The sequence below is a fragment of the Eubalaena glacialis genome, chromosome 11 (assembly GCF_028564815.1).
Source record: "Eubalaena glacialis isolate mEubGla1 chromosome 11, mEubGla1.1.hap2.+ XY, whole genome shotgun sequence".
Classification (NCBI taxonomy): Eukaryota; Metazoa; Chordata; class Mammalia; order Artiodactyla; family Balaenidae; genus Eubalaena; species Eubalaena glacialis.
In genome coordinates, this window is record NC_083726.1 from 106,874,000 (window position 1) to 106,888,674 (window position 14,675).

Sequence of the window (14,675 nt, forward strand, 5' to 3'; positions counted from 1 at the left end):
CATTTAACTCCTGTGCATCTATTATCTCATTGAATCCTCATCGTAATCAAATGAGATAGGGACTAATTGTCCCCATTTTACAGATGAGAACACTGGAATCAAGTGGGTTAGATAACTTGTTTTGGGTCACACAACTAGTTAGTGAGTGACAGAGGAAGGACGCATACTTCAGCTGTCTGCTTCAAAGCCTGCACACATAACCACTTTGCAATATTCCTGTATTGTGAGATGAAAAATAAATGTTTTTCAGCAGAAGATTATGTTCTGGGTGTGTAGGTTTGTCAGATTTAGCTAATAAAAATACAGGACACCAGTTAAATACTGTTAGGGATATTACATGGGACATACTTATGCTAAAAAATTATGTGTTATTTATCTGAAATTCACATTTAACTGGGCATCCTGTGTTTTATCTGGCAGCCCTATCTGGGTGGCACATTATGAGAACGTGTCTCTGTCTCTCTGGTTTTCCTGTTCCCCACCACAGTCATGCTGGTGGCTACCTGGGCCTTAACGTAGTTCTGTAAAGCACATAGCTCAGTGTCCACACCAGAGCCATAGCTCAGAGCTGGAAAGCAAGATAGGAACTCAGCAAGCTTCTGAAGAGCCTATGGGACCTCCTTAGCCATTTGTAAATGCAGGGATGTGTGTAAGTTCAGGACTTTGGGATAGGTTGCCCTGTAAACTCTGCCCTAGTGGAAGTGGTGGGCTGGTCAACGTTTAACAACTGGCTCTTCAGGGAAAAAACCTATTTGTGATGTTTGTCAGTTTCATGGTGTGAATATTCCTACCATGGCTGATTCATGATACCAACATGATGTCACTGAACTTGGAGTTGGGAAGGAATGTGCACAGCTGGCTCTGAGGAGCCCCATGCAAGCCAGTCCCAGTCTACCTCTGTTCCATTCTTATTTCATATATAGGTAAATCAAGCCTACATAACAGTGAAAGATTTAAGGAAAATATCTACCACCATTATATTTCCTAAATTACAACAATTAAAATTTGAAAGAGAATTTCCTACTCAGGGAAATACTATTGATCAAACTTTTTCTGCCCTTTAATCAAACTGAAGTCTAGAGTTCTGCTTTCATTCTGCATTTAATTAATTTATTTATTTTTGGCTGTGTTGGGTCTTCGTTTCTGTGCGAGGGCTTTCTCTAGTTGTGGCAAGTGGGGGCCACTCTTCATCGCGGTGCGCGGGCCTCTCACTATCGCAGCCTCTCTTGTTGCGGAGCGCAGGCTCAGTAGTTGTGGCCCACGGGCTTAGTTGCTCCGCGGCGTGTGGGATCTTCCCAGACCAGGGCTCGAACCCGTGTCCCCTGCACTGGCAGGCAGATTCTCAACCACTGCGCCACCAGGGAAGCCCCTCATTCCGCGTTTAAAAGGCAACAAGTTAATCATCTGCGATAATGAATTTCCAATATTCTCACATTCTTTATTCTGAAGAAAGGCTGTATTTCTAGACCAACATTTCTACTGCACTTTTGATGCTAAGCCTCTGTGCAGTATATAGCGGGAGTGATTTTTTTCCCCCAAATGTTCACTGTGTCACATATTTCTCAGCTAGCATATTGAACAGATGTATCTGTGGGTAGCAAGAGGCTGTGGGGGAATAACTTTATATTCCTATGTTTGATTGAGAAGTCCATGTACAGCCAGTTTGACTGTGTGAATTCACATCTAGCCCACTGTGGCTTTCCAACAGTATGACCTTGGGGAAGAACTTCAGTTTTTCTCAATTGTAAAACAGGGCTAATCACGTTACCTACCTCGAAGGGCTACGCATGTGAAGTACCAGACACATAGTAAGCACAAAATAAATACTAACTCTTGGTAGTAGTAATGTTATAAATACTGTCATCATTGTAATTAACCTCACTGCTCATTAGTAAACAGCCAATGTATCTGCTTAGGTGCAGCAGATACTTTCCATTCCACAGGAAATGTTTCCGTTCATTTTTTTTTTCCAACCAAATCATATAAACAACATTATAAAATTCTAATTTGCCATTAAATTTTTAAACAAATGTCAGAAAATAATGGTCTTCCTATATTACGAGAACATCTGTGGATCTTTATAATTTCAGGAGGGAAAAAGAAATCCGTTGTTAGGGTTTTTTTGAGTCTAGAAGAAACCTAACCAGCAAGGATATGCTTATCCAGGAATAGCCGCTGGCAAACTGTGAAGTAAACACAGTTTCTCATCTGTGCCCCTCTATGCCTCTTTGTGGTCCTCTCATTAGTTTCTAATCATTCATACATTCAGCCATCCATCAAAATACGATTTTCAAAAAGTTAAAATCATGACTGTCACGATTTTCAAAAAAGTTAAAATCATGACCGTCATTCATCATGACTCTCATTCAAATATAGAATGAACACCATGTCAAAGATTTATTAACTTATTACTGAAGGAACTGATGAGATAATAAGGTTGCTTCCAAGAGCATTTGAATAAATGGATATTTATAGGGTTTTTTGTCGTTGCTGTTGTTTGTTTCCTTAAATAATGTGAGCATAAGATTGCTAGGAGGCACAGAGCTGGTTACTGCCCTACAGGGCTATAAGTCTATAACCTTTGGGGTTATTTTTTCTACTAGACAGAAATTTGCATGTTAGCGTGTAATGTCTGGGCGCTAGTCATATAGTAATAGCAAAATCAAGCACAGATACATTCTTCCAGAGAATTAAATGATCCTTGGGGAAGCCCGTTTAACAATGTCGTAGCATGACATTAAAATGTTATGCTTTGGGGACCTCCCTGGTGGTCCAGTGGTTAAGACGCCACGCTTCCAATGCAGGGGCTTGTATTCGATCCCTGGACAGGGTGCAGCCAAAAATAAAAAACTTATGCTATGCTCTCTGTGCCTTATTTTCAAGTATTGGATAATTTTTCTTAACACCTCTATACATTTATGTATTCAGTAAACCTTTATTAATATCTATATGCCCCAGGGATATAAGGACACAGTCACTGTCTTTAAGGAACTCATAACGCAGCAGGGGAGACAACGTTCAAAATAAAAATTACAGTATAAAATGATAGACATATCATCTTATATATAGACCCAGACCTCTGTAATGATGGGACTCTCCAGGGTCCCATTATTTCAGAGGTCCCCCAGTCCGTAGCTCTACACCATGTCAACCCATCCACCATTTTCCCCACCTATATATTAAAACCCATCTCTTAGAGCCCAATAGATGAATAATTCCTCTCTTAGATAATATATAGATAGAGATATATTTTAAAATAGGGGCCCTCAATATCAACCCAATGGAGTGTGTCATGTGGCAGTCTCCGAGTTGGTTGGGGACAGGTTGAGCAGGAAAGAGGTGAAGACGTCTTTCTTGTTGCTGCTATAATTACTGAATATGGATGACCCAGACATAATTATGAATTCCGCAGCCCTTGTATTTCAGAAACACCCCCTTGAAGATGTATTTATTTCCAAATTAATGGAGCAGGGGAGACCTTTCTGAACTTTTACTTTGGGACCCTAGAATTTAGTTATAATATGGCAGACCATGTTTTCTGGGAGGGGGTGCAGGAGGCTGTCTGAGATCACCTAAACTACCTTGACTGTCCCTTAAATGAGAGTTGACCTGGGTGACTTCAGTTTCACCTGCCCTGCTCTGCTCTGGAGCCATGTTTTCCCCTGTCTCCATGGTCACCAGCATTTCGGCTCTCTGAGAACACACAGTGATTTTCTGTCTCTGCATTTAATTCTCCTAGCAGAGCCACCTAGAGTAGGAGGCCTGTATTTCAGTTCTCTGTACTTATGGAGTCAATTCAGTAAATAGCTAACAAGCGATTATTAATGTAAAGAACTTCAGTGGAAGCTGTAGAGCACGGACAAAGAATAATGCCCTTTTCCCAGGACCCCATAGTTAATGAGAGAAGACAGAAACATGGAAGCCATTCTAAAGCAGTGATTGTTAGTCTGGGCTGCACGTTGGGATCACCTGGGGAACTCTGAAACATCCCGATGCCCAGGCTGCAATTAAATCAGAATCCCTGAGGGTAGGACCCAGGCATCAGTATTTTTTTTTAAAGCTCCCTGGGAGAGTTCAGTGTGTTGCTAAGCTAGAGAACCATGGCTCTAAAGCAAAACAAACTGGGAAAAGGAGTAACAACATGCTCTATGAACAAGGAATCCACAGCCATTCTGTATATTCTTATCCACTGTGTGACCACATTTCAGCCCATGAATGTGGAAAATGTAACCTCTCATTATAACCATGGGGAAAATGTAGGTCAGTTTGCTTGTAGGGCGTTTAGAGACTGTATAGTCTGGGAGGTATGGTCTGCAGAAGACTATACCTCTAAGGGGAAAAGGGCCCAAAAAAGATCAGCCCTAGAAGGATGACCCCCAAATCATTCCACATGCTTTCTCCCTCCCTTGGAATGTTTGGGGCTTTTTAAAAAACCCCTTGTGTTCCTGAAGAAGGGACCTTCATCCTCCAGGTCCCCGGCTTACACCTCACCTCCTTTGTGAAGCCTCCTTCCCCCTATCCCAAGAAAAATCGGGTCCCTATTTTTCTCTGTCACTTAGCTCCTTATCTACTAATTATAATTATTATAGAATTTAGTTATACTATGGCAGACAGCTCATTTATACATTTACCCTTTTATGAGCCTTACTTTTCGTTGTTCTCCTAGTACCTAGCATAGTTTCTTGGTGTATTGAATGAGTAAACAGAGCCGCAGCACTTTTAGGTCCAGTCAGAAAAGTCATGCCATCAATCAGGGGAGACCTAGACTCGAGAACTCCTCAGGCTCCCTCGTCCCATTTCTGAGCGGCGGGACCCTGTGCTTCCAGGCGGGAATGTGTGGGGCGGGGGCGGGGCGTCAGAGAAATTGGTGGACACACTAGTTGATGTAAAGCAGCTGGAGGAAAGGATGGGCGAAGGCCTCGCAGCGCTTTGGTGGTAGTGGTGATCTTGAGTTTCATCTGCAGAGTTTTGCTGTGAGAGGAAGAAGGAAACAGAAGGAAGTTCACAGGTTTCAAAGTGCGTGTGGAGCTATGGGAAAGTGCCTGTGCTACCAGCTCCTGTTGTATTTAGGCCACAGGCATCCCCCAAGAGTTTAGAACAGCTCTTTCTGTCTGGGAAAATAGCTCGTCTGTTTTATTTTTAAACTTTAAATCTTTTTAAAAAATTGTAGGGTTTTTTTTTTTTTTGGTTTTGGGGTGTTTTTTTTTTGGAATTTTGTAGGTTTTACACAAATAAAGGTGAAAAGATTATTTCAATTTTGTAAGGATAACAGTCATGCATTCCAGATTTTCTAGGACAGTGCTAATTTTAGATCTTACGTCCTGTCTTCAGACCGTGTATCCTAATTTTTTATATGGAAAATATGGTAGCTAGTCTTACAATTTACTACCAACCAGTCAGCCATGCTTAAAGGTCTTTTAGTTATTAAAATGGCTAATTACCTTACATTTCTCTTTGAGAGATTAAGTAGGGCTGTTTCATGGACAAAAAAAAGCCTTGAAGGGAACCTGGACCTGGCCTTTAGTGCATTGCCCTGAGCCCCAGACTTTTGTTGAATGTGGTTTCTTGGTGAGGACAGTATCTATTAACACCCTCTCCCTACCACAAGTCATTGGGAAAACCCTTCAAGGAAAAATGGGTCATTAAGAACTGTTCTTTCATATAGAACTGTTCTTTCATCTCACCTCTAAACCCCAGAAACGTTGCTCTGTGAGGTGTAGTGACCGGAGGCCCTGCTGAGCCTTTGCTGGTGTGCCCTCCCCTGTGCCACCGGCCAGGTGGAATCGCTCTGGTTATTATGGATTCAGTCGCTGTGCTTTCTCTTTTTGCTTAATAGATTCCGACCAAATTAAACCCTAATGATCGGACTGCAAGCAGTCACCTCAATTTTAATTGAATGGCCCACAATGATACATGCTTTTTCCCTATTAAAAAGTATACCTTTTTTTTTTTTCCCTCACTGAATAGTAGGGAAAAAAAAGTTAAAATAAAGGCTGGGTGAAGTTAGAGTTGGTTGCTTATAATCATCTGAATGCCATAAGGTTTCCAGTAACCTGGTTACACATTCATTAGGGGACATCTTGTATATTCCTCAGTCAGGGTCGTTTTGTGAAACACTAACAACAGAATAGCATCAAAATATGTCACTGATAGGTGGCCTATCATCTTTCGGAAAAAAAACAGGCTATGTTTATGTGTCATTAAATGAGCTACTTCTGGCTCATGTGAAAGTGTTATGTTTGCTCCATGCACTCCCATAATGCTTTTGTAATGGAAATTCTGCAATAAGTGAGGACAAGGTCGTTCCCTGTAGCCAGTCAGTCTGTAGTCACAGATTTCTGTTAGCTTTTTCCATAGCTGACGCCTGTGTGTTTCCATCTGCCCGTTTTCCTCCCTTGCAGCCTCGTTACTTTAGTGTTACGACATTCAGGAACTTCTCACGTACCTCCCAGGATTCCAGCAGCACTTCATTTGGGGGTAACGCCCTAACCATGAGCCAGATTTGAGCTCTCTAACCCTCCGTGATCCCCAGCGTATGAAGGGAACAAGGTTCAGCGTAGGAGTGGGGCTTGCTATGAGTTCCACCACATTTGACTAAGGGTCAGGAGAGGGGGAGGCCAGGGAAAGCCTGAGCTGGGATCAGCTGAAACCGTCCTAAAATGAAAGAGAAACGGGGCCAGAGCTTTTTCTGGGTAGTAGTCATGTTTTCCTGCCAACACACAAGTCCTACTCGTTGACAGATGACAACCAATCTAAGCGTCAAATAAGATTGTTAGTCTTAGGAATCAATCCGTGTAACACCGTTTTAACAGGAGGCCTCATTCTTCTTTTCTTATCCAGAACTAAGAGGGAAAAAATGAATATGGTTTTTGCTCACAGAATGGATAACAGCAAGCCGCCTTTGGTTGTTCCTACACTTCTGGTGCCCCTCCAAAACCACAGCTGCACGGAAATGGCCTCCCCTCTGCTGAGCCGAGACCTGACGGAGCTCTACGAGGAGCACGGCTGGAGGAGCAACGGAACAGACCTGCGCTACAGACCGAACCCCGGGGAGGTGGCCACAGCCAGCATTTTCTTTGGGGCCCTGTGGCTGTTTTCTATCTTTGGCAATTCCCTGGTGTGTTTGGTCATCCACCGGAGCAGGAGGGCTCAGTCCACCACCAACTACTTTGTGGTGTCCCTGGCGTGCGCCGACCTGCTCATCAGCGTGGCCGGCATGCCTTTCGTCCTGCTGCAGTTCACCACCGGCCGGTGGGCCCTGGGCAGCGCCACGTGCAAGGCCGTGCGCTACTTTCAGTATCTCACCCCGGGCGTCCAGGTCTACGTTCTCCTCTCCATCTGCATAGACCGGTTCTACACCATCATCTACCCTCTGAGCTTCAAGGTGTCCAGAGAAAAAGCCAAGAAGATGATTGCAGCGTCCTGGATCTTTGAGGCGGCCTTTGTGACCCCCGTGTTCTTTTTCTATGGCTCCAACTGGGACAGTCATTGTAACTATTTCCTCCCCTCCTCTTGGGAAGGAACTGCCTATACCGTCATCCATTTCTTGGTGAGCTTTGTGATTCCATCCGTCCTCATAATCTTATTTTACCAGAAGGTCGTAAAATACATTTGGAGAATCGGCACCGATGGTCGAACAGTGAGGCGGACAATGAACATCGTCCCAAGGACAAAAGTGAAAACTATCAAGATGTTCCTCATTTTAAATCTTCTGTTTTTGCTCTCCTGGCTGCCTTTTCATGTCGCTCAGCTGTGGCACCCCCATGAACGAGACTATAAGAAAAGTTCCCTTGTTTTTACAGCTATCACATGGATATCCTTTAGTTCCTCAGCCTCTAAACCTACTCTGTATTCCATTTATAATGCCAATTTTAGGAGAGGAATGAAAGAGACTTTCTGCATGTCCTCGATGAAGTGTTACCGAAGCAATGCCTACACTATCACAACCAGTTCAAGGATGGCCAAAAAAAACTATGTCGGCGTCTCAGAAATCCTCCCCACGGCCAAAGCTGTAGCCAAAGACTCAAGCTATGGTTCATTTGACAGGGAAGCCAAGGAAAAAAAGCTTGCTTGGCCCATTAATTCAAATCCGCCGAATACTTTTGTCTGATTTCTCAGAATTCTTTCAATTACTGTTATGTACCAGAGATTAAAAAGTTTAACTGTAAAAACAGAAGCTATTTATATATTTTTTTCAATCAACTTTCTGAGGGAAATGTTTGATTTTGTAAAATGCACTCACTATTGATTTTAGTTTTTGTGTTTTTTATTTTAGTTGCTTTTTGTTTTCGAGGAAGCTTTCACCTTGAGCTTATGGTCAACAGTCCCTTTACTATATTAGTTACATGCATTAAAAAAAAGAATGCTTTCCTACTTTTTATTTACCATTAGGTCCAAAAAGCATAAGCCATATACACAGTCTTTGATTAATGATTCAACCTGGTTTTATTGTTTCCTTTTTCTCCTCCCTACTGAAATTTTGTTAACTATGGGCTTCTGTTCCAAATGAAATCTCCTGTGTGACACATTTCAGAGACTTGAATTTCTCTACTAAGCAACATTTAGAAAGTGTTAATATTGTATATGTTTTTACATTACCTTCTGTCCGGATCTGTTCTGGAGAGCACTCCATATATTGGAATATACTGGAACTTGCTGGGTAGTCTTCTGTGATCGAATTATAATCGGGATTCTTAGGGAAAGAAAGCTTATAGAGTTGCCTAATTTTGGTCTCTGTCTCTTTTTCTCTCTCTCTTTCATTCTCCCTTAACCTAACCAGCTGATGATGCCTTGAAACATTTGAAGTGGCCGTGCTGTTTTCCTCACATCTGTGTCCCATCTAGGCTGTGTCCAGGATGTTTTACGTCTCTTCTGAGTTAAACTCAAGAAAATGAGCAGGGACCCTGGCTGGGCAAGCCCAGAAAATGCCAAAGGGAGAAGTGCAGATGGGATCTCCCTGCGCTCTGCAGTTCAGGCAGACACCTTTGGCTGCCCAGCGCTGCCCCTATGTCCTAGGACAGCAAGGGCAAGGAGCACTTTCTTCTTTCTCCTGGACACTCAGCCATGAGGCCGTTTCTCCAGCCAGCACTTCCTACCCCTCCTCTCTCTCCAGGATGTATCATCATACCCTCACCAAGCTCAGACTCTTCTTTGGCTGTGGTTACTCGAGATTTTCTTCTCTGGTTGCCAGGTCTCCGTTATTTCAAATCTAGGACTAGCACATTTTAAAGATGTACTTATTCAAACAATAACGGGTTTACAGACAAGACTGGTGTGCATATTCACACCCTAGTTAACAAGAATTGCAAATAATAATATCAGTTGTTCAGTGATTTTACCTGTATTATCTCACTTTATCCTCTCAAGTATTCTGTGATGTTCATATTATCATCTCTACGTGACTTGCCCAAGTCAGAGTGTGACCGAGCTGTTTTTCACACTCAGGTCCCCTAACTGCAAGTCTGTTGCTCTTTCCTTGACATGATAGGTTTCTCTCTAGGGAATCCATGAGTAGCCAAACCCATCCAGACCTCTGTGGACCTAATGGCTGCTGCCTGCGTGGAAATCTTGAGGTCTGGGAGAACGAGGCATTCTTAACAGGAGAGTTTAGAAATTTAGCGAGCTGGCCCTCACCTTTTCCTTGGCTGTGGCTAGGTTCCTGGGCTGGTCGTGCTAAACGTCTGAAATGGGAAAGAAGCTGTACATCCCACCTCGCAGACACAGGGAAACAAGACAAGATTAGGCTTGGTATTTGGGGCAAAGAATGAGAACAATAAAGTATTCCATCCGTAAAACATCTACAGAGCTGATGCATTTAAGTGAAGGTGCTTTCTTTAATCAAAGTCAAAAGATAAAAAGTGTCTTATATTTTTTTCCTTTTCTTTCTCCTCCACATATTCTTCCTTATCCTATCAGCCAATGGCTGACCAGACAAAATGAGCCAGATGTTTATGTCACATGGCCCTTGTATTTTGTGGTTCAGAGTTGTTAAAAAATAGAAGAGACCCTGCAGTACTTTTTTTTGTTTAATTTATTTGTTAAAGTTAGATTGTAACAAGTAAAATTTAATTTACTTTAATTTTATTTATATATGTATTTTAGGTCTCAGTTTAAACCAAAAAAGACTAGATGATTACAAAGCTCCATTCTGTCTTTAATGTTCTGTGAGTTTACCCCAGTGGGTGGAAATTCAGTGAGACAACCTCTTACAAACTCTTGTTACCGAGATTAGTTTTTTTTTAAAATCCCCCCAAATAATGACAAAATTAAGAGTGTTAATCACATCACAATGGAGAGAGCGCTAAAGTCTCATGACCTATGATAATTCAGCTACATTTTCTCAGCATGTGGATAATTCATGGTATTTTTTTTTTTTTTTTTTTAGTTTAGTTTAATGTTTAGGATTCCTGTTGTCTCACTTGATCCTGAATTTGGAAGACACTGGATGTAACGCACAGATTGATGAAGATTTGCGTAAGTCCCAGCAGTACAGGGACAACATTCACCATACCTCATGTTTACCTGCCAAGCGCAGGGAGGCAGGCTGTTGGGGGGAATAAGAAAACGACTCCAGTCTCCTTACCAGGCACATGACGAGGTGCATCACAAATGTGGATTCATGTAGCCTCCAAACAGGAGTTCAAGAAAGCTAACGGGGAGCAGGGTTCTGAGGAGAGCAATTCCCCTACCTGGCTCCAGGTGCCCACAGACCATCAGAGGAAGGGGCAGGGTCACATCCTTTGAGGTGGAATTCGAATTTCTCCTTTTCTTCTCATCTTCAGTGAAATCATTAGTCCCACCAGCCTGCTGGTCAAAGGCCATCAGCACATCCTGCTCAGATACACCTCCCTGTGGACCTTCCGTCACAGGTTTCCCCAGGGTGCCTGGAACCAATGAATGCCCTGGGCCAGAGTTCTCAGCAAGGGCAATTTTATCCAGGCGGACCTCCGCCAAGCATGTGGGGAGCAGAGGCATGTGCCAGATAAGGTTGGCACTCTTGCCTCTCCTGGTGGGCGCAGTACTTCCCTTCACCCTCTAGCCTTGCTGCCACCTGCCAAACTCGCTTTGAAGCAACAGAAGCAAGATCCTGGAGCTGCTGGACCAGGATCAGCTTCAAGGTTATGCTCCTTATAAAAACCACATGTAACAGAAGCAAAGAATTACACTTTTAGAGTAGAAGGAATGGGACGTTGGGAGACCTAACCCAAGCCCCTCACTGTTTAGAAGAGCAAATTATGTCCAAGAGAGGTCAAAGTAGGGGTACACAAAAATGCCTTCTGCCAACCAGTCCAACATTCTTTAAATCTGCCGTGCTGCTGGCATGATGCATTCACTGGAGTGAAAAAATCCTCACTGTGTTGGGAAGAATATGAAAAGAATAAACAATTCCCCATTGCTTAGTGAACCTGCTAATTCATCTGGAGCAGAGACGACCTTAGGGGGCCGTGATTAGACAGCCATGGAAACGAACCAGCTTGGTGCCACTGTTTTGCAGAACGACCGCTTGGTGGCACTGTGGCCAGTAGGCAGACCCCACCAGCTCTTCACAGGGCCTGGCACACTGGCGATTTGGGGGAAAGTCCTCGTTGCATAGCAACAAGACAGTGAAAATTGCTGAGCACCCAGAGCAGCAGCTGCAGATTAACTAATCAGTGTGTTCAAAACACAAAGCATCTAAACATAGGAGGAAATTCCAAAATAATTAATACCCTTTACAGACATGAAATCACTAGTCAAAATATTATTTTAAACCCATTTTACAAATGGTAGCATTTTCGAAAAACCCCGTCATCTCACCAAACACGCAGTTGTGCCACCCACACTTACCAGGGCCTCTCTCTTTTCTCTTTTTATTATTTGACTCTGAGAATTTATGGATTCCATAGCAGTGTAATCTAGACTTTCCCTAAAAGTAAATGTTCCTGTGTTCCTGGTAAGTAGGCAGTTAAATTTATTTTAGGTTAAATTTATTTTTGGCCCTCTCATTTCCCTCAGACCCTCTTTAATTTTTTGAGCCCCTACCTACAATCTGGGCCATTCTGAATTGTTTTCTCAACTGAACACTTCTGTTCAAAAGCTCTGTCTTCTTTCTCAGGAGAAGCCTCCTTATTATTATTTTTTAATTGAAGTATAGTTGATTTATAATGTTGTGTTAGTTTCAGGTGTAAACTGGACACCTGAAGGTAAAAGTATATATTCTTTTTTAGATTCTTTTCCATTATCAGATAGGTTATTAAAAGATATTGAATATAGTTCCCTGTGCTATACAGTAGGTCCTTGTTGTTTATTTATTTTATATATAGTAGTGTGTATCTGTTAATTCCAAAGTCCTAATTTATCCCTCCCCCTCCTTTCCCCTTTGGTAACCATGAGTTTGTTTTCTATGTCTGTGAATCTGTTTTTGTTTTTTGTTTTTTTTTATATTGGAGTATAGTTGATTTACAGTGTTGTATTAGTTTCTGCTGTACAGCAGAGTGATTCAGTTATACATATACAAATATCTATTCTTTTTCAGATTCTTTTCCCATATAGGTTATTACAGAATATTGAGTAGAGTTCCCTGTGCTATACAGTAGGACCTGGTTGTTTATCTATTTTGTATATAGTAGTTTGCATCTGCTAATCCCAAACTCCTAATTTATCCCTCCCCACATTTCCCCTTTGGTAAGCATAAATTTGTTTTCTATGTCTGTGAGTCTGTTTCTGTTTTGTAAATGAGTTCATTTGTATCATTTTTTTAGATTCCACGTGTAAGTGATATCATATGATATTTGTCTTTTTCTGTCTGACTTACTAGAAGAAGCCTCTTTAAAAGTATTGCTTTTTAAAAACTCTCATCAACCCTAATTGAGTTATACAATTAGGATTCACCTATAATTTGAAGAATGTGTGATTTTAATTCTGCAGGAAAATGACCCCCAGAAATGCTGGGTGTGTGTATCTGGTTTCAGGGTTATGATGCAGGTCTGGAAGCTTGAGAACATCATCTGGTTTTCAGTGGCAGACAGTCAATACAGCAGTTTCAGCTGTTTGCCCACAACAGCTAGATATGGGAAATGAAAACTATAAGGGAATTCTGAATGAATCCTCTCTATTCTGTTTCCTTGCAATACCTTCCAAAGAGTGCTCTGTTTTAGGAGACTGTATTCTGCTAGTAGGACCCTGAATGTGCTAGACAGACCATGGCATGGATACCTGGGCAGCAAAAGAGTTGTGAAGAGTTTTATGGTGGAGAGGGTGGGGAGCACAGTGTCTGAGAAGAATGGATTTATACTCTATTCATCAGTCCAGATTCATTAAAATTCTGGGCTCTCTGATTCTCCAGGTAGATGGACTATATATACTTGAATGACCCTTTAAAAATTAGTAAAAATTGGGCACAAGACTCCAGTGACACCTCCAGCCAGCAAAGTTTTCCTTAAAAACAAGTATGATGGTTGTTTTCAAGGGCTCTGGAATCAACTTCTGTGTTGAAGCTCAGGTTCTGCTTACCACCTATTTAACCAGCAAATTCTCAAACCCCAGCTTCTCTATTTTTAAAATGGGGAAAATAACATGCCTACCTGTATTAGGGTTCTCCAGGAAGAGCAGACCAATAGGACATAGATGACAGATAGATAGATGGATAGATGACAATATTTTAAGAAATTGGTTCTTGCGATTAAGGGGGTCAGCCAGCTTGAAGTTTGTAGGGTGGGTGGCAGGCTGGAAACTCAGGTAGTTGCTGTAGTCTTCAGTTTGAAATCTAGGGCAGGCCAGCAGGCAGGATTTGATGCTCCAGTCTTGAGGCAGAATTTCTTCTTAGGGAAACCTCATTTTTTTTTTTGCTCTTAAGGCCTTTAACCGATTAGATAACCATATTATCAAGGATAATCTTCTTTACTTAAAGTCAGTTGGTTGTAGCTGTTGAGCACATCTACAAAATACCTTCACTGCAACACCTAGGTTAGTGTTGATTAAATAACTTGGTATTCTACCGTAGCTGACATGTAAGACTATCATACCACCTTATAGGATTGTAATAAAATGAGCCCAGACCCATGTAAATCATTCATTCAGTGCATTACCAAACACATGGGAAGCCCTCAAGGTTTTCTATTGTTGTTATTTAAATTTAGTTGTTGCTAACCCAATGGATTTTTCCATTTTCAAGTTATTCAGCACCTATTGCTATGTGCTAACTAGTAGAAACAGGTTTTTAATACCATTCTCAAATTGTGGCATTGTTTTCCTTCTTTAGCTTTTTTTCTTTTTCTTTTCTTTCTTTTTTAGTTCTGCTAATATTTTGCAGACTCAAGGTGGAAGGAACAACTGGGAGCAGGAACTTGAATGGGAGGTAGGTGACAGGGCTACTTCTATTCACTCACTCCAAAGGGGATTTATTTTGAACTATTAAGAAGGCATGGTCTAAATTCAGGATATGAAAACACTTGAGAATGTAGACTTTTACCATCATTCTCGTGTTGCGATTTCCACATATACAATAGAAAGAACTGATGGAGGGAAATCAGTTTCAACTGTTAATTTAACCATTCTAGTCGAATATAAAAAAAACCAGTGAAACGGGACTTAAGTCACTCTTGGCCATAGTTAATTGTAGGCAACTCTGTAGCTAAAAACATGTAACCATTATATATTTTCAGTTGAACCATAAGTGAATTGTACTGTAACTAGAA

The 14,675-nt window shown here is 41.7% G+C and overlaps 1 protein-coding gene across 4 annotated transcripts in view; it reads left to right on the forward strand.

The window, feature by feature from the left end:
- The window catches only part of GPR19 (G protein-coupled receptor 19), a 38,920-nt gene extending 24,585 nt beyond the window's left edge, over positions 1-14,335 (forward strand). For 3 of the 4 annotated variants that reach the window (XM_061205303.1, XM_061205302.1, XM_061205304.1), the window contains one exon: positions 6,841-8,142. In XM_061205303.1, the coding sequence (XP_061061286.1) occupies positions 6,857-8,110 (1,254 nt within the window). In that variant the 5' untranslated portion in view covers positions 6,841-6,856 and the 3' untranslated portion in view covers positions 8,111-8,142. Of the gene's footprint in view, positions 1-6,840; positions 8,143-14,271 lie in introns of those variants that run through there. The other variant, XR_009702541.1, reaches the window with a different exon arrangement.
- Positions 14,336-14,675: the final 340 nt, after the last annotated feature.